The 27,305-nt window shown below is 29.7% G+C and overlaps 1 protein-coding gene across 1 annotated transcript in view; it reads right to left on the bottom strand.

The window, feature by feature from the left end:
• Window positions 1-8,069: 8,069 nt before the first annotated feature.
• The window catches only part of LOC107453784 (uncharacterized), a 65,753-nt gene continuing 46,517 nt past the window's right edge, over window positions 8,070-27,305 (bottom strand). Inside the window, exons 22-35 of the mRNA XM_043047299.3 lie at window positions 26,138-26,320; window positions 24,956-25,087; window positions 23,862-24,044; window positions 23,221-23,361; window positions 22,884-23,072; window positions 20,136-20,273; window positions 19,872-19,913; window positions 17,728-17,910; window positions 16,199-16,330; window positions 14,476-14,658; window positions 14,237-14,377; window positions 11,999-12,181; window positions 10,599-10,739; window positions 8,070-8,903 (exon numbers count right to left, since the gene is read on the bottom strand). Coding sequence (XP_042903233.1) covers window positions 8,554-8,903; window positions 10,599-10,739; window positions 11,999-12,181; window positions 14,237-14,377; window positions 14,476-14,658; window positions 16,199-16,330; window positions 17,728-17,910; window positions 19,872-19,913; window positions 20,136-20,273; window positions 22,884-23,072; window positions 23,221-23,361; window positions 23,862-24,044; window positions 24,956-25,087; window positions 26,138-26,320 — 2,321 coding nt within the window. The 3' untranslated portion in view covers window positions 8,070-8,553. The remainder of the gene's footprint in view (window positions 8,904-10,598; window positions 10,740-11,998; window positions 12,182-14,236; window positions 14,378-14,475; window positions 14,659-16,198; window positions 16,331-17,727; window positions 17,911-19,871; window positions 19,914-20,135; window positions 20,274-22,883; window positions 23,073-23,220; window positions 23,362-23,861; window positions 24,045-24,955; window positions 25,088-26,137; window positions 26,321-27,305) is intronic.

Genomic DNA, 27,305 nt, shown 5'->3' with positions numbered 1-27,305 from the left:
TTTACTATATTAATTTATGTCAACCTATGTATATATATTTCAAATTATGTTTATATTTATATATGTCAATATGTGTCAATTTAGATTCTATAGTCAAATGTTATATCTACTATTTTATCTATGTCAACCTATGTATATTTATTTCAAATTATGTTTATATTTATATGTGTAAATTTAGTTTCGATATTCAAATGTTTATTTACCCAAGCAAAGTGCTTGTAATTTTGTATTAGCAACCACATCGACTGCTAAATTCAAAATGTTATCACTTTAAACTTATGTAAATTTCTAGATGTATGGGATAGGGGCCGCTGCGCGGCCCAGGTGCCCAATTTTTTATAAATAAAGTAAGTAAGTAGAACCTTTCTCTTTTAGCTTGTGAAGGTGTTGAAATTATTAGGATGACTTAAGTTCATGTTTTGCATCTAACTCTTGCCATTCACTAGGCCGACTAACCCCTAGGGCGTAGGCTTGAATTCGCTTTTAACAAGCCTTGATTCTTTCATCGACAATTTTGGGAGTGGCTGTACTGCTGACAAAATCAGAGGAAACTTTCGGTCATTCGGTCTAATACAGGGCGGGTGGGCTTCTGATTAAACATCTTTCCTCCTCGTCCAAATTGATAGGTTGACATTGTAGCTCGGAGTCTGTTTGATCAATAATGAATGAGCCTGCATCTCTATAGCAGGCCTGTCATATACATGTTTAAAATATTCAAATATGATGGCAGTTAAAATTTTTTTAAGCAAAATTAATTTAATGAAATATAAAATGTGATTCAATAAATTTTGCCACCACATTAAATATTAAAATTAAATCCATCTGGAAAAGCGGAAGAAGTATATTGAACTTTATTGGACATATATTAATGGACTTGTATATCATTGTACTTGTATATTATTGGACTAGTATATTATTGGTCTTATTTTCCAAGTATATTTACATAGAAAGGTAGAGGCTCTCAACAATTGATTTCGTTTCTGAAAAATTAAAATATTTTATTAAATCCCTCTGCTTAATTGTCTTATAAAAATATAATTTTCCTTTCAAATTCACTTTGAAACTTTTAATAGTTTTCAGACAAACCTTGTACCATACACTGTTAAAACTTCTAAAGGAGTTGCCACGTTTGGGAAAGTACTTTTTTTTAAAATGTTAGTTAAATTGAGAAGAATATAGATGGGCTAAATTATTCGTATCTTCCAAAAACATATTGACAATGAAAAATTTAAATGTATTCAAATTTCATTAAAATTATATGGGTGTGAAGTAAATAAGAATGATATTTGTAATGCCCAAGAATCAGCTAAGTTCATATGATTTTTAGTTTACACTACTTCAATTGCTTTTTTTTTCCAAGTCACAAACCTGAAAATTTAAGTAAAAAGTAGGCGTTACTTAAAATACAACTTATTTTTGTTTTTATGATATTGATATTATCCTAATTAAGGCGTTTCGTAATTTATTTAATTTGTTCTTTCATGCAGTTCTGAGAATACTTTCAAAACAAATTAACAAAATATTACTTTTAACCCAGCTTGTATTGAATATGAATTTAGTTAGTGTCTCGTACTACTTAATTTAATATATTTATTGATACAGATGCTGGACTTCTCAGCTATAAGCATTAGCATTATTTATCCATTATATCCTTACAAAATAATTAATAAATGCAAGAGCAGTACACTTTTCCATACGCATATCCAAAATATATCAAGATTATAAAAAGAAAACACTTCATTAAACCAAGATCGATTCAATCAAAAGTCAAAATAGCGCAACTATTAAAGCCCGTGGAAAATCTGAAACAATGGGCTTTGAACTAGTGAGACACTCTCGTTTTAAATACTTTTTGAAGAGATCCTGAAAACTGATCTTGTCCCTCTTAATCGAATAATATCATGCATACGTAGAACTATGCATTTTTTGTTGTGCTGAATCATTTATTTAGAGCAACAAATTAATTTTATAACCCCACTGCACTGGAAAACTTATAGAGTTTTTAAAAATATGGAGAGTGAGGAATACATTTGAAATTTAATATAGATTAGTTTAGTTTATCAGGTTTAAGAACGGGGATCTCAAACAAAACTTTTATCATGTTTCTCTTTAATGCTACAGGCTTCACATGCTTGTAGCTTGGAGTTGAAACACTGTATCCAAACTTACATGAATTTTGACTTGATGTATCTATTGTGGAATATAGCTACCGGTTACGCTGGCTAAAAATTTTCCGGTTTATCTGATAGTGCCATTAAACAGAAAAAAAAGTCATGTTTAGAACGAAACAGCATATTTTAAACTAACAGCAGTATATATTAAACGAAGTAAAACACATTTTAACATTTAGAAAAATAGCTAAAAAATGGCACTGTCAGATGTTAAATTCACTTAATAGAAACCATTAAGCAATTCTAAATAAGAAATAAATTGGAAGACAGAGAATCATAAATCTTATAATCAAATTTTTAAGATCTATGGCGAGGAGAAACAAATAGCTTATTTTGTTTGTCATTTATATCAACATAGCAAAAATAGCAGAGCGTCAGTTTGTAACTAGTTTTATATGATTTTCTAGTTTAATCTCTGTAGTCCGGAGGAGAAGGAGTTTCTGATCAAAATGATTAAAGAAAATTTTAGGGACAATATTAACCCTTTCGCGCCGACTGTCACAAATACGTGCCAGCATAGAACCGTATCAACCAGGGTAAAAAGATAAAACTGGTAATCAAAGTAATTCTTTAGCAGTTTATTTGTGGGCGGAGTTATAATTGTTTTAATTTATTTAATTCACCATTACTTTGTTCAAAATAAAACTATTTAGTTATACCTTGAATTAACATTGATTATACATATGATTAAACTAGCAATAATTAAAGTAAAAGCAAAGTAAGTCTGTCAAATTAGAAACGACTACATTTAAGTTACCGTTTTTTATTTAATTACGTTCTGATCATGATTTTGTACGAATGCTTTACTGAATCACCCGTCTCCAAGGGGTTAAGTTAAATTGGATCAAAGCCCATGTTGGTTACCATGACAGTCTGGCTAAATTAGCTAGTCAAAAACCAAAAATTGATTTATACGAAATGCAAAACAAAGCAGTCGAATTATAGCATTCGAAAATGCTAAAATCCGGTTTTATTCATCTTCTACCGATTCTGTGTATGCTGAAGTAGGCGTTTCTTTTGGAGAGAAATAGGGCTTACGATAAGAAGGAACGCCTACTTTTTCGTTCTTAACCTACTCTCTTATCTACAGGAGGGAAAGCGAGACGGAAAAAAGAAAAGGCTGGTAGTAAAACCATTTCAGTTATTGCTAGTTTTCGGGAGGACTTTACTTATTCTTTTTTTAAACTATGCAACAATGTCTACTTTATCTCAGATAAGAAGCAGTTTTATATATATGCTAAAATTATAAAAGAAATATTAATAGTTACAGATATTTTATTTTCTCGAAAAAAATACTGGAATGAAATATCTTTCGTACCAGTTTTTACTCTTTTCCGTCTTGCTATATAAGGGCTTTCAGCCATGCTTATCTGGTATCAAGGTTAGATGCTTTTGAGTTTAATAATCTAAATAAAAAGAAGCCTAAATGGTTTAAGTTCGAATCAATGTTTTAAATTTAACGTAAGTATATTGCTTTTGACAAGTAAAAAACTATTCAGGCTTAACAACGGATTAAAGCCTTTCAATAATTACAAAAATTATTTAATTTTTTTGGACAATTTGAACCAGGGCTGTAAGTCTATATGTCATGGGGCTTCCGGGTTGTTCATCACACTAAAATTTTTCAGTTATAAACTGAATAAGCGGATCAGAAAACTTAAAAACTGGTCGCAAAATGTTTAGGAAGCATTCTAAAACTCACCTTTTGACCTTTCCAATTATTTAATAAAATTGTTTCTACGAGGGATTTCTATTCTCTGAGAGTGTTAAATTAGGCATGATTGGTACGCTGCATGATTGGAACCTCAAACGTATCGCAGCTAGGCACATTCCATAAAACTATATAAAGATTTAACTATAGTATGTAAAGTATGCATGAATTTTCAAATGCGTTTTTCTTGAAATCGACTAGCTAGAGTGCTCCGTTATTTTAAGGGGTGAACACTGTTAATGCATATTACTGATATACTAAGTTTCACCCCAAATGGTATTTTCGAAATCGTGCTTTTTCATTGTAAGCAAATGCAAGAAAATTTAGTTTTTGTGAAACCTATGATTGCTGGTCATTGGCTATTAATCATACAGCAAAAGAATTTATATGGGTCAAGGTCATTCAAACCACAGAAATGAATTAAACAAATATAAAAACGTTATTTCTCCGAAGCATTGTTTTTAAAAATAAATGTGGACAAATATTATTAATATAAACTTTTTATTCTGTGATTAAGAGAATTTAATACAAGAGACATAGAGCGTTTTAAATCTCCTTCAATCGACCGAAAATTATTGCAAGGATGAAATACTAGTTTGAAACAATATACCACTTATTTTAACCTTTTAATTATACTTCAAAATGAATAAAATATTTGTTAGTGTAAAAACGTTGTTAGACAAAATAACTCATACACACAATTTTTAACATGAACAGTTCATATATTATACAACCAGTCAAAAAAGAAGCTTGTTCGCTTGGAACTGTACAATTAAAAAATAAATTATTACATCAAAGAATAACAATAAGTTGAAAGTCCAATTTTTATACGATATCAGTTTCCAATTGAGCATTTAAGATAAGTTTTAACATCAGGAAACTTGAAATGAAATATTTCATACCAAATATATAAGCCGCGGAAAATGTTGAGAACTCGTCACAGTAAATTTATTAAAAATAAAAATTTCTTTCTGAGGATCTTTTACTATTTTAAATAGCACGATTTGGCAAGAAATATGCCTTTGTTTTTTTATAAGAAATAAACCTTTTTCTGTAATTTTAAAAGTTTCTTCATCACGTTGGTCTATGAATATAAAGAAGTATAACAAAATTGAGAATTATTTGCCTATTTAAATGATTTTTGTCTAGATAAAAAAGTAAAAATGCTCGCTAAATTGAGATTTAGTGTCATTGTTATTCACTATAATATTCAAATAACTTATAGTTATTCAAATAGTTTATTCATTGCTAAGCAATTTTTTCCAAAAGGGTTTTGTAAAAAAAAAACTTTATGCTTTCTAAATTTCACTTCAAACAGCTTTAAGAACAGCCTCGATTCATGAATTTTTTTAACAATATTTAATTGTATCTGATTAAAAAGAACCCAACCACATTTTTGAAATCATAGAACTTTTTCTGCATAGCTAAAAGTAATTGTTCGATTTCAGATCCAAAAATTAGTTTTGATTTAAATTGGTTTTGTATTTTTAGACTTTTTGATAAATTAAGTAATTGGTAAATCAACTTTGATAAAAGGAAAAATTTGCGATAATCTTTTTTTTATTGCAAAATTTAAAAAAAAAAATCATGCTGTAAAAAAATAAGTTTGCTAATTAAGCTGTGAACGAAATGCTGATTCATCAATAAAGAAATCATTTAGTGAATAAAAATTATAATTTAAAAAGAAAGCCCATGAGTCTTATGAGTAATTAGAAATATTAATAAAACAACCATATGGTGCGCAAGATCTCAAGACCATCTGGTACAAAACTATTCCTTTTTTCCATTTATATCAGAAAATAATAAGGTCTTGAAATATTCTGGTTTTTCATTTCAATTGAGAATTTAAAATATCATTAATAAATCAAGGTTGATTAAAATAAGCGGTATCAAAAACAATTGGAGGAATCTGATACAGGTAACAGTTTGAGCAAAAAAGGAAACAGATATTCCAACCAGAGCCAGCTTAAGCAATTGCGATTGCGTGTGTCAACCTTTGCAATAATTGTTTATCTTATCAAATTCAAAGATGACAAAAGTGTCGAAGTCTCTTTTAAGATCTGAAAGACATGAATAGCGAATAAATAATACTGGTCGTTATAGCGGGAAAAGTCTTGTGTTATTTTGCGGAAAGCAAGATGCTCATCATAATATTTAATAATTAAATTTTAAAAATATATTTTAATAATGAAAATAATATAAATTTAATCATAAATAAATTTTAAAGGTGATAAATATTTATCAATGTCAACCCCAAATTTCAAAAAGCACCTAAATATTTTAATTTTTTTCTATTTTAGCCGTTAAGACTTTATGGGTCCAATTTATTTTTGAAATTTAATTTCAATTGCTTTACAAAATTTTCTTAATTTCTTACTCGTGTGTTTATTACTAGATACTTAAAATCGCAATCTACGAAAACCTTCTTTACGTAAATTAATGTGATTGGAAATTTTTTTAACTGAATTTTGTGTTTTTCTTTTCTTTGCACGAGATTTTTAGAAGCGCAAGGCCAGGTGTGATCACACTGTTCACACGTGCTTAAGACTGGCTCTGACTGATGCAGTTGAAAAGAGCAAAATATCAAAGAAGCACTGGAATGTATAGCATTACCAGAGAGCCAGAACATGTTAAAATGTCCAACTCTTTATCAAACTTTATCAAAATTAAAAGGCATTTTTATCATTAGGAAATAAATTAACTTCTTTTATGGAAAATTTATACTCGAAGGAAATATACAAAACAATACACAGGATAAATATTGTTTGCTTCAAGCAGGGGTATGGAAATTTTTTTTTATTCGCGACAAGAATACATTATCTAAATTGGCTAAGGAAAATTGCGGCAAAATTATGGGACGTAGAAAAAATTAGCACACAATTATGAGTGCTAAAATTAGGATGGAAGTACATTTTAATTCAGAATAAAAATAATAAGATACCTTATAATTTTATTCGCACTAATATATAATAATTTTTATGAAAAATATTAATTTATATTATATTCTCATAAGAGTTTTTAAGTAAAATAATATCCATTTAGAAAAAATAAATATTTCAATATTTTTGCGACAAATATATGGAAAAAAATAATAAATTTTTTTAATCTGATAAAAAAAATATTAAATATATTATGTAAACTAAGTATTTTAATAAGGATTTCAATCACAAAAGTGTTTGTGAAATATGCAATCTTAAGTCTTTTTTTAAATTAAGTCATTCAAATGAATGGCTTTTTGTAAGATAATGATAAACCACATTAGAAATTTTCCTATATTTATTATCTTAAAATGTTTAGGAAGCAACGTCACAATTCGTAGTGGAAACATTTCAATCATATTTGTGCCCTGACGCCATGCGTTATTGCCACATCAAAATTGTCTCAAATCAAAAATTCCCTGACATTCTATATAAAAAGCAATTAAGCAAAAAAGTGTTTTGAACAATAAAATAAAAGCTGTTATTGATTTTATTTTTTCAAAAGTGTGATTTGAAGTTTTATTTAGAAACTGAGTTTAATGTATGATAATGTAAGAAATAAAACGCACATCGAGTATATTTTTGTTAAATGTAATTCACTAGCCATAAAAACATGAAATTATAAACCAATAATAAAAGTATACATTATGTTCCATAATAACTTCCTGCCAAAAACTAAGTAAAAAAGTGTGCATATTAAGAATTGCAAGTTAATATTTAAATAAATTAAAAGCAAAAACGCTTGCAAAAACGTTTGAATTACTAATTTGGAAGGCGAGACTGAAATCATAATAACCTGATTGATTGTTAAAGAAAACAGAATTTTTAATCGAAATTCTTAGAAACAGCTGTAGCAATAAATGGTTTTGATATTTTTTATACCGCAATGCACGTTCATGATTCGATATCGTTCGAGTTTGCTTTTAATTCCATTTTTAAATGTTAATTTGAGACTTCTAATGTTTAAAGTGTTTTCCTTCATTTTGGACAAGATTTAGGGTGGTACTTATTGCTGAATATCAAACTAATTACTTTTTCAAAACTCTGAAACCTAATTTCTTATTTTTAGTGTGGCTTAACACTATCTTATAGTTAATCCTTTAAATCTTAATTACCAAAATCAAGATATAGCTTTTTTTAATTAACAAATAAAAAAAGTTACAATGGGCACGAAATGTGTAACATACTTATGAGAAACACAAATGTACAAAACAAATGCGAATTTATTTCATCGTAGCTCTTACACTTAATATGATGAACACTTTAAGAAATCCAAATCACCTGTCTGTCATAACAACTGTCTTAAAGCCAAGTGCAGAACTGGCTATCATGAGTATTGACCTCTTGCTAAGCGTTGCAACTCAAATCAAAACAACACATAACCTGCTTTTTCAACTGATATCTTCAACATATGGCATGAGTAAAGTTAACCATACGTATTGAGCGTATAAATATTTAACATACGATATCATAAGTTGAAATATTTAAAGAAAAAAAAATACTGGAAAGTTTTTTATAATTATGAAGTTTGAACTTGGTATACAAAATAAAATTTTTAAATAAGAAATTTTTCTTCTCATTACTTAGATTAAATTTAGAATATAAGTTTTGCCTAGGTAAGTCTATTAAATTTTTATCAAAATTTAAGTCTGAATCACTTTGTGTACCAAATTTAAATAGATATTAATACAATTTATTCTTTCTTTTCCTTATTTTTGTGACAGTAGATTAAAAACACTGTGTAAAGGATGAAACTTCCGAAAATAGCAGCCAGCCCGTACATGAAAAGGTTCATTTCCGGATGCCTATATCTATTTTTTCGTAGCCATTCCAATACTTCTTCTTCTTCGAGTAAATTTCCTCTGTAGATGGATGGAAATTTCTTCCTAAAATATACCAGTGATGGATATTGAGTGATGCCGAATTTTTTACCATAACGGCGGTCCTTAATTTTAACGAACATGATGTCCAAGTCATCAGCATCATCATCAACATGCTCTAATTCTCTAAGAGCTTCGTCACATTTTTCACAATTGCTTTCATCTGTAAGAACAATCTAATATTAGAACTGATGTTTCAAAGCTCAAAGGGCATATTTTTAAGCGTTTTAAGAATTACAGAGGTAGCCTGAATTATTAATCCAATTTCAAAAGGTTGTTTATTTACAAATATACAGCACACAAGCATGGAGGATGCAAGGAAATATTCAAATTTCATTGTATCCCTGTAATGATTTTAGTTTATATTACAAATGTTTAAAATATTCGATCCTTGGTCAACCGGCATTTATAACCAGGGTAATCCAATTCCATCCATACTTTCAGTAGCATGTTTCTACCAATGTCAGTCACAACAGCAGTGTTATGTCTCTGCAGAGTAGTTGACATTAAGGGTACATAAAATTTAATCTTCAGAAATTGATATAAATTCTTCCCACTAGTTTATACACCCTTAATGTCATCCATACCATCAGTAGCTACCAATGTTTGTCACAGCGGCATTGTTGTTAGCATTAAGGCTACATAAACTTTGTCCTCTATAAATTAACATAATTCTTTTCCTCCAGAAAATTATGCACCTTTAATGCATGAACACAACACAGCTGCTGCTGTAGACATTGGTAGTTACATGCAATTAAATAACTGGATGGAATTGGTTTACAATTGTGATGGGTGCTGAGTTACAGAGAGTGTACATCGTGAACATTTGTAGCATGCACCAGAAATTTTGTCAGTGCATGATATTTCAATGTATTCCCCATCTTTATATGTAGTATGTTTATAAATAAACAGTCTTTTGAAACCGGATGAATCATATAAACAAAAAAAACTGTAATTAAATGTCCTAGCTATTAAGTCATTAAGAACGCAATGAAATAAAAAAATATCTTGCTAGAACTATAGAATCCTACTACTTATCCCCTTCCTTACGGAGTTTAGCGTGGTAAAGCCTGTCATACCGGTCTACTTCTTGAACCAGCCGTAAGCAAAAGGTTAGAATCTTTGGAGCGGATTCCAATTTGCTGCAACTTCAATGAGGTGCCAAAATTGCCTATTTTATCATGCAAAATCAACTTAAGCTTAAACGATAGTATGGTTTTACTTGATAGGGAATTTTGTATAGTTAAACATCTTTTTAAGGTTTTAAATTAAACCATTTTCCGGATAAAAAATGTTCGGTACGACAATTTAGTACAAAGTTGCACCGTTTTTACTGAGGGTATATCAATGGACATTTCAAAGTAATTTTCTTTTGATACATGATAAGGTGACATGACAATAGCATAATTAAGGAATTAATCTACACCATTTACAATCATTTTGAGGTTTTTGTACAAATTAATGATAAAGTTATTAAATTTTGGCATTAATATAATCCTTATCTTCTAAATGTATTCTTATTTTAACTGGCGTACATTAAAAAATAGAAAAGAGGAAAGTATAGACTTTTTTAAAAAACTATAAAAAATATATACACATTGAAAGAAAATTCACATTAAAAAAGATTCTTATAAACTGTTAAATTTTGAAAACAAAATGAAGTGATAAAGATTCTTAAAATTATGTTAAATACCCAACCTAAATTTAGTCTTCTTCTCAATAAAAATCTACGCAATAATGTTAAAATTAAAAGTCTCAATATTCACAAAAAATACAAAGTCTGTCAAATTAATGTTTTTTTAAGTACTTATTTATAAAATAATTCGAAGGAAAAAAAGTATACGTCAAATAAACTTACAAAAGAAAACGGCAATGAATTCATTATCCTCGAGTAACTTTTCCAACATCTTTCGATTTACTTCTTCAATTTCGTCAGCAATTTCAAAAATTTCATTGCTTGTCAACCATTTTAGTAAGAGTTCTTCATCGTACAAATCACCTTAAGATAGGAAACAAAAGAATCTTTTTTAAAATTTGCAGACTTGTATATCATTTATAGCAGTTACAAAACTTTACATTGTTTTGATTGTTTCTTACTTGACCGTATACATAAGAACTTAGTCTTTTGTAACTTTTAAAATGCAATATTTTGTAAGACTGTTAAGCAATAATACGACACTTCCCATGGTTCTGTCGTAAAAAGATTTGATGCCCATGCAGCCGTATAGATATTTGGAGAAGAGATTGGAGATCATGACCATTAAGACGAAGCCTAAATACTGATGTTTCCCTTGACCATGAAGGATCCCAGTAGAACCCAGATTATCTAACACCATCCATGAATATGCCGAAAGATCGAAATTGCCGAATAATCGAGAGACAGTTTTCAGAAGATTTTTAAGCATATAAATACCAAGTCAAGAATAAATTACTTAGGATAAGTAGCAACTACAACAAAGTCGAAAATAGCATTTATACTTAATTTTTTTTCTTTAATGAATAATTTATACCTTTTTGCTTTCTGTTTATTTGTCACTTTCTATCAGCTAGATTTTGAATTCGTCAAAACAGTATTAAAATTAACATTATGTGAAATTTAGTAATCGGATAGAATTGGATTTGAAGTATAATGGCCCAAGGATTATCCGATTACCGAAGTGATGCCGTATGACCAGACGTCGGATAATCATAGTTCGACAGTATTATAAATTTTCTCTATCTACACTTGTCTTTTAAATTTTTCTCCAGCAAGCGCCTGCGACAGATATTTTAATTCATCATCCAACGGTATAGAAAAGAACTGATTTAAATATTGTTTGTAAAATTTTAGCTTCTTCCTTTTATCGTCTCTATTTCTTATTGAGAGCCTATCAACAATCTGATCTAATATACCTGATAACATTTGAAAAAAGAAAAATATGCAATTTTTACCTTAAAACGTGAAATTTTTTTTTCATTTTCAAGTGCTTATTGCTTACATTAATTTTTTAAAACACATTCATAATCAAAATAACTATTTTATTAATATATATTATATTATATTTCCTAAAAATAAGCCAATAACCCCCATTTTACTTTGTTAAAACTATCCGTGGTTATAAAGTAAAATTGTATCAATCTCCGTTTATTGATAAGATACCAATTAATCAATCAATTCAAATATATTAATCAATTTATATTAATTTTAATAATTTTTTACCATGATTACAATAAATAAAGAAAATTGAAAAGAATGAGAAAAATAAGTAAATTATTTACCTTCGTAAAACATAGCAACTTGCTTTCGGAAAAATGCAATGGCTGGAACAGATGTCACATTATACTCTTTAACAGCTTCAGGATCGTATATTTTTACCAAGTCTATCCCGAAAGTATCACATCTTTCGTCGATATGTTCCAATTCCATCAGCACTCTTTCGCAGTCATGATTATTTAATTCATCTGTGAAAAAAATATTGTATTGAAGACTAATCGATTAACACACTCAATTGAACTCGAACTTTTTTTTATACATTAAACGGGAAATACAGTTGTATATTCTTTAATTAAAATGCAATGTTCACTACTAATGAAATAATATTCAGTTATTCAATTCTAATAAATTAACCATTCAATAATTCGATTTTAAATAAAGATTTATAAATTGTAATTTTGTCGTTCCTGTGTTGCCATTAGCAGTCGAGTGTATGCAGGCAGCCGTTGTGTTTAATCGAGACGAGACTGAGTAGCAACAGCGGGAGGAGGATTGGATAATGTTGCAGTCAGAAGTCAACTGTATACAACAATACAACTGTGCAGTATCAAGTCAACTGTTCAATGTGGATTATCCATCGAAGTAGGCGTTACTGTGTGTACAAATCACGTCCGGGTCACCAATGTGATTGCGGAGTTATCGACCATGCCAACCTTCATCTATCAAAAGGTACCTCTTGATTGAATCAAGTTAGCATGTCTTATATGCCAGTGAATTGATGTTTAATATTCGAACTGGTAGTTACGCCACACCACTTATTCCCTTTGGCAGTAATAGGACTATAAATTCTGTTTGTAGTGGTCCGGAAACGAATAAAATTTGCATTATCCCCAGGCAAGGGATCAGGGAAAGATTGGAAAAATATAGCTAGTAGTGAAGTGGTCAAAATTTCAATCTCAAGTCCCATACAAGATAGCAAGTGGATAAAAACGGAAAGATATGGTTGAAATTTCGATTTCAAGTTTATACAGGAAGCGAATTCATTAAACGGAAAGAAGTGGTAGAAAATTTGAGTTCACGCTCTCATACTAAGAAGCGAGTTAATAGAAACGAAAAAGAAAGGTCAAAATTTCGATTCTAAGGTTTAGTTTTCCCATACACGGAAGCGAGTTTATGAAAACGAAAATATGTGGCAAAATTTCGATTTCATAATTCCACTTTCCCCAAAACCAAAGCGAGTTAATAAGAACATAGACAATTTGTCAAAATTTCCATTCTTAGATTCCTATCTCACATACACGGAAGGGAATTAATAAAACCCTAGAAAAATAATACAACTTCTGAATGCGTTGATCATATCAAAATATCACAGCAATTTCATAAAATAAAATCATAAGCTTATTTTGGGAGGTTGTTAAAAATGCTTTTTCACGGAAATACAATACAAGTTCATACTCTCCTTATATTAGAGAGGGCAACATTGAAAAGTAGTAAAATAGTTTTAAATAAATAATCCCAAGAAACTGAATCGGTAAGATATTATTTGATTAAAAATTTCATTCACTTTAAAAATATATAAATAGGAAAAAAACAATCAACATGCTTCAAGCGCTCAAAAATAGGCACCCATTTTCCATACTTGCCAGATGTGAATGAGAAGAAACAAAAATATTTTGAAATATTAAACGCAAAATTTGTCATCGAAAAATGGAAATAGCTGAGAAACGAAGCTAGAAAAACCACAGTAGCCTATAGAAGAAAAAAACGAAAAACAGAACAAGAAAGACCACAGCGGCCGAAAGGTGCATATCAGGATAAAATGCATTTCCAAGCGCTATGGAGAGGTGGTGAGAAACTAATGGCGTTGGCAAAGGAAGCAACATTCATATGAATGAAACAAAAACTCAGGGTATCGACCTGAACTGATGTCACTAGGATGGAAATAATTTTGGCATTGTTGAAATTGAAATTGAATTTATGCCCAATATTCCAACATTGTGCAGCTATTGATGATTTCTCGTCTTTTTGATAAAGGGCATATCTATTGTCACATTATGTTTTATATTTCAAATCATTTTTGCTTCTTCTCATTCACATTTGTCGGGCATGTCTTGAAAATTGACGCCTATTTTTGAACGCTTGAAACGCGTGGACTGTTATTTACTATTTATATATTTCTGAAGCGAAGGAAGTTTTTAATCGGGTATTATATTACTGCTTCAAATTCTTGGGAATATTTATTTGAAACTATTTTATTACATTTTAATGTTGCTCTGGTAACAACAAAACAGTTTTGAACTCACAGAAGTAGACAGCGAGGAAAGGTGACTCTTCAACAAGTTTATTCAACATTCTGAGGTTGATTGTTTCAATCTCATCTGGAAGTTCTCTGTTATCGTCGTCTATCAACCATTCCAGAACCATTTCTTCATTCTTTAAGTCAGCTGTAAAAGAGTTGACCTCGTTTTATAGTTTCAGTTGACTAATGAATATTTTTACTTTGAAATTATTAATTTTTGCTGAGTAAAGATATAATCATTACCATCAAAAATCAAAGGATTTCCATTCCTGAAATATATCAAAGCCGGAAAAGTTTTGATACCATAGCGTTTTGAAATTTCCATATCGAATATACGAACCACAGTGATTCCGTACAAATCCGTATCGTCATCAATATTTTCCAATTCTAATAGGGCTAGTTCACAGGCTCGACAGTGAGGTTTATCTGGAAAAAAATTTTAATTATAAACAAATGAAATGAGGATATTTAATACTTCTGCAAAATAAAAAATATCCCTCGTATTTTAAATGCTTATATTTCTTATAAATAAAGAATTTAAATTTTTGATTTGAAATTAATCATTCCAGTCAACTGTATTCATTCTTTAAATCTACCGCCTTAGTAAAACATTTTTAAAACTGAAATCATGTGAAACTTTTATTCAATTTTCGAATTTTCATTAAAAAAAATATTTTTCATGTAATATGCATTTCGGTACTCATTGCATAAAACACTATTTCAATTTAAAAGAAAGAAGAAGAAAAAATTTCCATTTTTAATAAGGATAACAGACCTGCTAACCCTTAGATTTTTGGCCCGAGAATATTTTGCATTTTCCTACAATTACAGATCCTCAGGCAATCAAAGTATTTCTTCAAAAAATTTTTTTCACTAAGTAAACAAAGTATGGGATATGGGAAACATTTTTTTTTCTAATTTTTAAAAACTAATTGCAACAGATTTAATATAAAAAAATATTTTGTTCACCATGTGAAACTTACTATTACATTTAACCTTAAATTAAACCTTAAAACTTTCTTTATTAAATAAAAATACTGATGTAAGTGATAGTGTAAGATTTACACACATTGCATAGAAATAATTCATATTCTGTCTTGAAATGCTACTTGAAATGTCCTTCAAGCTTGAAAATTTATTCTAAACATTCGATATTTACACTAAGTTTCCAACGAGGCGTGTAGCAAAATTGACGAAAACTATTTTCTCAGGGTCTCCTATTTCACCCAGCGTTTTCTAATTGGTCTGGCTAAGTGGGAGGGTTTATCAGATTCAGAGAGCACAACGGTTTAGTTTGTTTCAAGCTTCTTTGGTATCAAAGTCTTCGATGATAGAGTGTAAACATATTTGAGCTGCATACGATAGGGAATAGTTTTGATCAATGATGAGCGATATAGTTGAGTTCCAAAATTGATCAAAAAGGTGAGGAAACTTAGACATTACTTATGGAAAAAGTGCCAGATTGTAGGTGTAAATTAGACCACAAGCGGTTTTAATTTTCACAAAACTGTGGCTTTTCTCCATACTAACGTCTTGCGCCATTTTTTTAAATAAGCGTAGACAGCACTGTCTTTAGATAGGTTAAACTTGACCAAACAGTCATGAGTAACAGTTGCAAACTCACAGCAGTTACAAAAATAGCACATTATTTGCAAAAATGCATCATTTCATATTACGAAGCAGCCTTTAGGGTCTTTCAGAAAAAAAACGTGTGGATGCTTGTGGAAACTGTTTTTAAAAACTATTAAGACTATTAACCGTATAGTTAACAAATTTTTTTTAATAAAGTACTTTTTGGGACTTACCTTGCACGACACACCTGTATCGTATGAACAGAATTGCGAATATTGCGTTTTCAGTAATAGTATAATTGGTTAGACTCCGTACATTTGTACCTCCATAAAATGAATTTTGAAAATTTTTACCCTATTTACTTTACAAATGATAGTTAAATTATTATACTCACAAAGGAAAACAGCCAAATACTGACTCTCTTCGATCATCTTTTCTAACATGGCTTTGTTTACTGTTTCAATAGTATCTTCTGACTTTTGATGAAGAAGCCATTCAAACACTTCATTTTCATCGGCAAGATCTCCTGCGATAATTGGAAGAAATAGATAATAAAAACTACAAGATATCTTTCATCTGAAACGGACTTAATTCAAACATATGAAGGAATTTTAATTGTATCTGTGCATATTTAGTTGTAACTGTAACTGCTACGTAATTGATTTTTGGATGATACTAATATGAAGTACAGAGCGCAAGAAAAGGACTACCCTGAACTACTTTTTGATCTAATGATCTGATCTTCACGTTCTAGGACTCAATCTTAATGGTTCGAGGGGGTGACCTAAAATATGCTAACTACTATCGATGAACTATGTAATGAAACTATGTTTTAAGCAATAAAATCAGACACAAGACACTGATTAAACATACATTTTTTTCCCAACGGATTTGAATTTCTGACCTCCAAAATATAGGGGTTAGTTGCAATGTGGGAAATATGGTCCAAATAGTTAGGTTAGGAGAGCGGACCAAAGTTTTGACTCCTTAATGTTAATTTTACTTTTTGTGTATTTCACTATATATCAAAAACGTTTTTAGCGAACTGAACAATTTTGGCACTCATTTATAAAATTCGTTATTTCAAAGATAATTCCTTGCAAAAGATAATTAAATGCTTGTTATTTTTTATTATTTTATTTAATAACGGTTGAAAAAATTTTGATTTGAAAGGTGTACAGTTTTTTCCATCATTTTAAGGAATACAACTTAACATGGCAAAACGCAAAATTGGAGCAAAACACATCAAATAGTTCCTGAAAAATCGAATTTTAAATGTGTGACTTTTTGAAATTCAGTTTCTCAAGAACTATTCGTTCTCGAAAATAAAACTATTTTTCAGGAAAGAAAGAAATAGATAATATTTAGTCAAGATAAATTTTATGCTTATAAAAAAGCAAATATTTTTAAATGAGATAAAATGCTTACAGATAAAGAAAAGAATGTTCCAGAAAAGAAAAGAATTCTCATAAGATGTTTTGGCTATTTTTTAGCCATTTTGGTAATTTTTTTTCTTCAAATTTGAACAATATAATCGGTTAACAGCAAAGGTTTGAACATTGTAATAGGACAGCGTTTCACCATACCTACAGTGAAGCATTGCAATACTTTTTTATAAATTTGGAATGTTTTCTATACTATGTAATGTATTCATTTATTTGTCAAAGCAGGGATGTTTTGTACCTTCACGTACATACACAGTAGTGTACATAAGCTCTGAGCAAAGCAGTTATTTTAGAACAATCTTGATTCTCAACAGCGCAACTAAGCTAGCTAATGCGAAACAAAATGTAAAACTTTTCCAATATATTTTCATGAAAAGCTTATTCGAAAATATTGGATCTAATCTAATTGTAGTTGTTAGTATCTAATCACGTTATCTAATTGTAGTAAATAATCTATGCAGGAAATAAAATTATTTACCTTCATAGATGCTGGGTGCTTCGTTCTCATAATATACTAGAGCTGGAGTTATTTTTATTCCATAAGACTTGGCAACTATGAGATCTGTTGTTTTAATAAATTCAATACCATTTCGTTTAGTGTCATCGTGAATATCTTCTAACTCAGCCATTATAATCTGACAGTCTTCACACTCCATTGCATCTGCATTGGATATAAACACAAGTAAATTAGTTATATGGATTTTTTGTTGTTGATACAATTACTAATGTTAAAGAGTCTCTCCAATGTGATAAACTGATATAATGATATTATTATAAACTGCAATATATGTCATAAAATGATAACTACCATAAGCTATAATTTTTTTTTCAAAAACACATTACGTAGTTTCTCAAAAAAAGATTATTAAAATTTGGAGATGTCAGGATAGCGAAATTCGAGCCAAGTTTGGCGAAGAAAATGACAATATAGATAATACAAATATAGATTATTTTTTTTCCTTTTGCAAACAACCAAGCATTTCAAATATCAAAACATTAAGTTATTTAGCGGGCATTGGGACAAATACTTCATGGCAAATTTTACTGCAATTCCATTTTTAGGTATAGTTACTTTAATTACGTTGAACTAGAGCTGCACAATCAATTCCATTTTTAATTTAAAAGGTATAATACATAAATAGGAGAAGTCAGATAAGCTATGAAGTTTCAAATTCTGAAATTTTCCCTTCAAACCATCAAAATTTAAACAAATTATGCCAGGATTACTTCCTCTTTCTACCATAATGATCTTTCTAAGGGCGAGTAATTCGGTAGTAACTTTTTGCATTTTTAGATTTTGATAAATAAAAAAATCCTCACTTGCAAGCATATAGTTTACTCTGGATTTATCTGAAGTAGTTTTATTTTTATTCTATACATTTTAAATTACTAAATCATTTTAACACAACACAATATTTCCTTTCTTCTTTCCACCGGAGAGAGCTTTCGCCAAAAACTACGATTTGGAAAACATAATGAAATTTACTTAACAAAACATAATGATCGTTCGAATACTTTGATAACTGGATAACTATGGAGAGCTGAACTAATAATTGGAGAAAATAAGCTGCTCAAAAAATGCACTAAAGAAAGAGTTTTAATAGCTTCAATTATACCTTATCATTGCAATGCAATATTTTCATATCAAAAAGGAAGTTATGAAGTAAATTTGTTGTATTTAGTCCGATTTTTATGGTTAAAACAACAATATAAAAATAATTAAAATGCTATGCATTTTAAATTTGTCGGTATAGAAGATGTGATATAACAACAAACATACTCCAAACATCACAAAGCACAAAGTCCCATTTTTCTTTGCTCTATCTTTTAATTGCTATGATTAAGATACCAAGTTATTTTGATCACGGTCAGACGATAACCGATAACTGCTGAGTTGAACCAACCCCCGATCCAATCTTCAATCAGTAAGAGAAATTTCAACCACATAAAATTTAACGGGCAATTTGTTGCAAATATACGTCGTTAGTTAGATCCTGGCAACCACTTAAATAACAGCATGCATTCGCAGCAAGATAGCACATGCTGAAACTACCTTGGCTGAATGTCGCTAGTTAAGTGTGGATGTTTGAGAAGTGGTATACCAAGTCAGGTGCTGTCCACTCCTCCACGTCGCCTGACTGATAAGTCCCTTAAAAAGTGAGCTAGATATTTGGTTATGGTTGGGTGATGAGCAACAATAAATGTATCACAACTTTTAAAGGTACACATGGCATTTAAATTTTTACATATCGTACATTTGTAAGCTTATTCGGCTTTAAAAAACCACAAAATCCTTGTGAAAACATAGTAAAAAAATTTATGCATATTAGAGACCAAAAGAAAAATTCTAATGAGAAAAACAATTTTTTCAAACCCTCATTAAAAATCAGTTTGATTGTTAAAAGAAGGCTAAAAAAACTTTCAGCAAGAAATTCCATGTAAGTTTCTTTGAGAATACCTTTTTGTGTGATATTTTAATGAATAAGAAAATATATTTTTAAAGTATGCAAAGATGTAAATCGGGGACAGATATCAAGAACTATCACGTATTTATAAAAGCTTAAAAGTGCTTAACATTATTACATTAATTTAAAAATTATAGAAAATAAAATGGATGCTTACCAATCTTCTCACTTTCACAGTTGGAGCACAACGCTTTATCGTCTGCAAAATATTACACAAATTTTACAAAAGCAAATGGTGAGCATATTGTTTAAATGAGAAAAAAAGGAGGGTTTCTTTCTTTCTTTTTTTTGCAATATATTTCACTTGTTTAACTGGAAATTTAGGTGGCAGTTTATTTCAATTTGAAAACAATATTTAATATTCAGTGAGCGTAAGAGAAACTAGTTTTTAAATATTTAGAAACAATTTTTAAAAACTTACAATAAAATACAGCCAAATGATCAGCAGTTTGAATCAATTTTCGTAACTCGTCCCCTTCAATTTCTTCTATGACGTCAGCACTCGGATCTTTTTGTCCTAATAACCAGTCTAGCATTCGTCGGCCATTTTTGATGTCACCTAGTAATGATTTCAATTTGTAAGCAAGTGATAGAAACTGAACAGGATTTAAAAACTTTTTTTGAAAAACTTGTAAGTTTTAGAATTTTATTTAAAAAAAAATGAATAAATGAATGATAATGTTTAGACGTGTTTAACATTGTGAGCATAAGAGCAGATTGTGTGATTGTTTTCTTCTTTACAATAATATATATACATATTTTTTTGTCGTATGCCTGTTTAGGCAGTGGGGGTGCGATTGTTCCTGTTTTTCAGTGGCGCCATCTATGGCCTGGAATTCGACTTCTGCCTCGTCATTCACACAATCACAACCCGTTCATAGGGCGGGTCACATTCACATACAAAGGAGAAAGGACATAGAACACGCAGAGAGAGAAAGAAACATCCATGCCTTGCCAGGGATTCGAACCCAGGACCTTTCTGATGCAATTATTAAACACATTTAATAGGCTTGGAGACTCATACTACATGCTAGTAATAGGTATAATAATGTTTATACTTTAACTTGAGCCATGGTGGCTCAGGGGATAGAGTGTTCTCCTTCCAATCAGATGAACCGGGTTTGAATCCTAGCTATGGCTGGTTGATACGAATTCCACACCCGGCGAAGCACCAACCACAATGCTGACTTAAAATATCCTCACTGGTGGAGATTTTACTTGCCATCAGGTTAACCATGAGAGGTTTTCATTAGTTTAATGGCTCACTACTGCCCTCTACCCTCTGCATTTCTAGTCAATCACAGCATTAGTTCGTAACGAGAAATATGTAAAGGATGCTTTACTGCATTCCTTTTTTTCCTGATTGAAGTTAATCACATTTCGGAGAACTTTTTATTATATATTTAAACAAACAGCAATATATAACTTCTGGATATTTAATGACAGCTTCATGCAGCAGTCAATTTGTCCCCTTCCCTGTTTTCATCAAGATGATATGTATACTATTTCCTCAAAACATTTACCCAAACCTGAAATCACTTTAACATTTCAAATTGCGTTGAAACAAAAATATATTCATAACTCTCTATTCTTTATTTATTACCACAAAAAAGTTTCAGCTACTTGGTTATACTAATTCTCACAGTATTCTAGGTGATTCGCGATTGCCAAACCATTTTCAAATTTAATACTGATTAGCGGGGTGGCTTTGTTTTAGGCTATGTTATCTTTCAATAATTCGTCAACCTTGAATCTCTTCCCATGCTCCTAACTGTCCTCCGGGAACCATTCACACACTTTCAATTTCCAATTTTTGGCAACTGAAGTCTCCCAGTCCCAACAGTTGAATATTTATCTTAACAGAAATTCTCAATATGAAAAGAATGATTTTTCTTGATCCCTTTAAGAGTTTTTTCTTTATTTTTATATTTTGAATATGGCCATTTTCAATCTAATATTTTCATAATAAAACAAATTCTTCTCATAAAATTTTATTCATTTCTCTGAAACTAATATCCCAACATGATATCCAAATTAAAGTGTATCTCACAAAACTAAAAATATGATTAATGAGGCTACAGCGATGCTGCATGAACTTCCACTAAAAATTGGAATGATAATCACCGCCTCCACACTCATAATTTTTGCGCCGTATCTATCTATGATACTAATGTCATTGTCGTCGTAGGCCATTAAGGGAAGAGATGCGACTGTTCTTGTTTTCCAATGGCACCGTCAAGAATTGGACTTCGTCCACACCCGTCTATAGAGCGGACCCTTTTATACACCCATTCATTCATCCACAGAGCGTAATTTTGACCTGACCCAGAGAACGATCAATCCCCGATTCGGTAATCCCAGGGGTATAATTTGTTATGGGAACATGGAGGACTTTATGACCCGACAGATTTAACGTACACCAGTCGCCATTTACTGAGCGGGGAGTCTTCGACCAGTTGGATTAAAACTCCCGTTCTCGCGAACTTGAGTCCAGAGCTTTTCCAATTAGGCAATTGCGGCCTCTATTATACTGATGTTTATTGAAAGCTAAGTCTGACGCAGCGCTGACAATAGCTTACGTGACTCAATTGTCTCAGCTATTTAATTTTAATTATATATTTGAAAACTTCGGGAGTGAAAATGATAACCAACATTTTAGTAGGTAAAGGATATTTTAAAAACTCAGATACTGCAATGGTTTGTAGATTTTTAAAAGAGAGAATCAGTATCGTTTAGTCTCTCAATTGAGATTTATGTATGGTTTGAGTTGAATAAAAGCTCTTGTTGTATGTGCTTATTCACAGAAAGGAAGTGAGGTTTTCTTTATAAGATATGTATTTTTTTATAAGATTTTTTATAAGATAAGATATTTTTTATAAGACTGTTATATTTCAACCAAGTGGTCATCACTTCATTTTCCTACTACATGAATTTGGGTAAAATGATTTGCATTATTTTTTTAAAACTATTTTCTTCAACCCAAAATATCCAATACATGATCAGTTTTTGGGGGCATTTTATTTCGTGAGTTTTGAAGAGTTAAAATTTTCAGGATTTCACGATAGAAAATTCTTCTCATATTTAGCAAAATGCCGTTTACAAATTTGGCTAAAATAAACAAAATAATAGTAGCTTATAATAAAGAATAACAGTTGTAACTGTTACTTACCAGCATAAATAATAGGCTCGGATTGAGGGCCATGGAAGAACAAGAGAGCAGGGAAGGCAAATATTCCATATCTTTTCGCGAGACTGCTGTCGTCATTTTTGACGATATGGATTCCTTCCGCCTCAGCTTCATCGTCTATTTTTTCAAGTTCATCCAATACTTTTGGACACGTCTTGCAACCAGAACCAACTGTTGAAGAGATTTGTTTATAGTACATTAAAAATAAATTTAGTACTACTAATTAATTCTCAATCACTTCAATGCATGTTGCACTGTTTATAACACATTGTTACTGTCACAATATATATATATTCAAAATAACACCTAGTATACTTACAGAAGAAAACAGCAACATAATCGAATCTGTGTAGAATTCGGTCAAACATTCTGGTGTTTACTTTTTCTATAATATCACTCACGGCCATATTTTCTGGGCTTGTAAGAAACTCCAGGACTTCTTCCTCGTCCTTAAGTTTTCCTGAAAAAATATTTCGCTCGATTATAAAAAAATTGCAGATTTTTTGATTAGTTATATATATATAAGAATATTTAGGTTACGTAAAACTACTTGAATTGACGGAGAGATGGTATTCCAAATAAACCGTTTGCTTTTTGGGTCATATTTACAGGGGTTAGTTGTAAATTGGAACCCATAAGAGACAATTTCAACCGTACATAGTTTTAAAATTTTTAAGGGTTTCCAGACACTTATAAGCATTTAACTTATGATAAACCCTTACCCAAAAAAATAATAATTTGAAAAAATTGAAACATTTAATAATGTAAAAAGGTTTAAATTGCATCTTTTTTTAAAAACATCAAAGTTTCATCACCAAATTTCTTTAGATATAAAGCAATGCAATGCTTAAACGTTAAATAAATGAATGAATGTAATTTGAGAATTTTACATTTTCATTTAATGCTTAGTTTTCATCAAAAGTGCGAGCAATTCAAGGTTATGTATGTTATTTTATTTACCTGGATATTTAATTGGTTTTCCATTTCTGAAAAGCACAAGACCAGGTGGATTTTTCACTCCATATTTTTTTGCCATGAATTTGTCAGACATTTTGACCAGATGAACATCATACTCTGTGCAGATGTGATCTATTTTCTCCAGGTGATGGGTAACATCCTCACTTTCTTTGTCACTCTCTCCATCTTCAAAAAAAATTTATTAAGGCATAAAAATGTTTTAGACTTTATTAAAAATTACAACCCTAATATATTTTTAGAATCAGAATGCTGATAAAAATCTTATAAAAATAAAAAATACAAAAATCATGTCAAATCACCATTAAGGAGAGCAGGACCTAAACATAATTTATTTTGATGGCCGAATGTAATTTGAAACTGTTTCTGAAAGTCATCGTTTGCATTTTATTAGTTCTTAAAAAATCTAAATCTCTTAGAGCATTAAAATAAAGTAATAATGTGAGTTTGCAAAATTTATACCTCATACAAACAGGCATTTTAACATTATAAATTATCGAGATTTACAAAATGTAAACTAAATTAATAAAAAGAAACCATTCCAAATTCGGTAACTGATATCAAATATGCAATTGGTACCCTTAAAATTTTTCATACTATTGTACATAATGTACACAACTAATGTATATAATACTGCCGTACAATTTAAAGAACAACGTAAGTACCTTGAGACACATTCCGAGAAAAGTGGCACGACAACTATTTTCCTTCAATGCTAATGCTATAAGCACTAAAACAGAATTTCCAAAAACTGATAAAGCTGATAACTAATAAAACTAAAACTGATAACTGATTATTTTTAAAAAAAAAAATTTTGCAATATGTAGCTTACCATACAAAGACGCTACATATCTAACAATTTCAATTTTGAATTTTTGGTCGCTTACGTTGATTTGTTGATTTTTCTATTACATGGCAGTATAGATTATATAATTGAGAGAATACTAATTTAGATTTATTTTAAAGTGGTATATGTATCATGAAAAATAATAGTTATATTAGGTAACACATAGTAGATAATGTATCGTATTGATTAAAAATAAACTGCAGCGGCGAATTATAATTCAAATTTTACTTACAGAAAAAGACTGCTAAGAACTCTCTGTCTTCAATGAGTTTTAAAAACATTTCACGGTTGATATTTTCAATGGTGTCTTCATTCTTTTCCTTCAAAAGCCACTCCAGCACCTTATTTGAGTTCAATAAATCACCTAACAAAGAATTAAAGGAAGTGTATAATACTCTGTGAAGGCTTAGTGTACTTCGTAAAATATAATTTAGGATAAATAAATAAAAAAAAATACTACAATCAGACTAAATTTTTTTTTTACAATTCCCACCTGGGGAATGACAGTTCGACAATATCGGCGCATTATGGCAGATTTGTTGGCCACTCTTTCAGGGGCACCATATTAGGTGGGCCAATGTTGCTCCACAGTCCTGTCAGCATCTTACTAACATAAATATAGATAATATGCATAAAAGTAAATACTGCTATTGTACCAACGAACTATAACATAATGAAACCTGTAACATTTGCGTACCTTAAGAAATTACTTTAAACTAAATAACATAAAAACATTCTGCGTTTTTTTGTAACGGCAAAATAATCGTTTACATATTCAAAAAAACAGTATAATTTCGTTAATTACCAAATTATATGATCTTTGATTTTTCTAATATTTAACGGCGGGAAAATGCGAGGACTAAATGTAATAAATTAGAGATGATTTAAAAACAGAAGTTAGTGTAAATTTATAATAAATTTTTGTGATTCTAGAAAACTGCGATTTTTTTTAAACACAAAATCACATAAATAGATAAGAAATGAATCATTTAACTTCAGGAAAGTTTAGAACTGTTAAATAAAAGGAGACTAAATGAATACAAGTTATCATGATTTCGGTATAGTAGAAGAATCTAAATAACAGATATTAACTTTTATCGCATAAACTAAGCAATAGTTAAAAACCCGAATGATATTTAAATATTGGTATATGAGCAAAAATTTAAAAAAAATAAAAGAAATTAGATGGGGTTTTAAGCAATAATATGATACGATATTTCAAATACAAAAATCATATAATAACAAAATAATTACAATTAATGATAATTTAATTATACAATGGATAATTAAATATTATAAATTTGTTAAATTAATTTCTTTTATAAAAGTAATTATTAAAAAAGAAAATCAAAAATTCAGTAAATATTAGAAAATAAATATTAAATTTCAGAAAAAAGAGTAAAAATTTAAATACCTGGATAAATGCTGGGTATTTTATGCTCAAAATATACAAGACTGGGAAATTCTATGACTCCAAGCTCTTCAGCTAGTCTGACGTCATCAGTCTTAATGAAATGGATTCCATGTTTATCAGTATCATCATCAATGTTCTCCAGTTCATTGATGATTTTTTCACATTCAGTGCATGATTTTTCATCTTTAAAAATATAAGGAAAACAACTCAGTTGGCGATAGAAAACACATAACCTCAAAATCGTTATCTTTAAAATAACTTCTGAAAAAAGTTCATTTTAATTTGCTGTTTGTGCAGCCCTTTGAAGCAGAAAATTTTGCTCCAATTTCAATAGAAAATATATTTTGATATTTTGAAATTTTCAATTATAAAAAAACAGTCTAATAGTTATTCAAAAATCTTTCAAACTAATGTTAGACTGACGGAATTATATTTGCATTAAAATATAAAATACCAAAAAAAGCTTAAAAAATTAATTTTCTCATTCATAAACCAAAATCTGTTAGACTGACGGAATTATATTTACACTAAAATATAAAATACAAGAAAGTAGTTTAAAAAATTATTTTTTTCATTCATATCCAAATATTAATCAATAATTGATTTTGTAAATTTCAAAGAAATTTCCCTGTTGAATAACTATCTCTTTGAAATCTAAATAACTGCAAATAAGAAAACTTATTGTTTGGAAGTGAGCCGTGTTTGGAATATTTTACTTTTAATACAAAAAAAAAAAAAAAAAAAAAAAAAAAAAAAAAAAAAAACGGTGTTACATACTGCATTTTATAACTATAAATTATTAAAATGATAAGTATAACATTTTTCCCTTTGGCCTAAATTAATAAAAAAATAATTAAAAAAAGTATGAAAATATGTTCAATAACAATTTTGAGTCAATGGGATAAAAAGTTTAATAATTTCTGTTCCAGAAATTCTATTTTCTTTGATGGTACAAACTGTTTCTTTCCAAACATTAATTAAAATATTTTTCCATTTAAAACAACAGTCACTAAAAATTTAAAATCAAAGTAGCTGTCAACCAATATTTTAATAAATGATAGTTCGTTCTGCTAATAATAGTTCAAAACAAGATAATTAATAACTAAAGGAACTGTTACGGTTTTATACTACTATTATATTATTATATTACTACTATATTATTAAACCG

The sequence above is a fragment of the Parasteatoda tepidariorum genome, chromosome 3, assembly GCF_982258835.1.
Source record: "Parasteatoda tepidariorum strain Cologne lab strain chromosome 3, Ptep-v5.0, whole genome shotgun sequence".
In the NCBI taxonomy this organism is placed as follows: Eukaryota; Metazoa; Arthropoda; class Arachnida; order Araneae; family Theridiidae; genus Parasteatoda; species Parasteatoda tepidariorum.
This window is presented reverse-complemented; position numbering and strand designations above follow the sequence as displayed.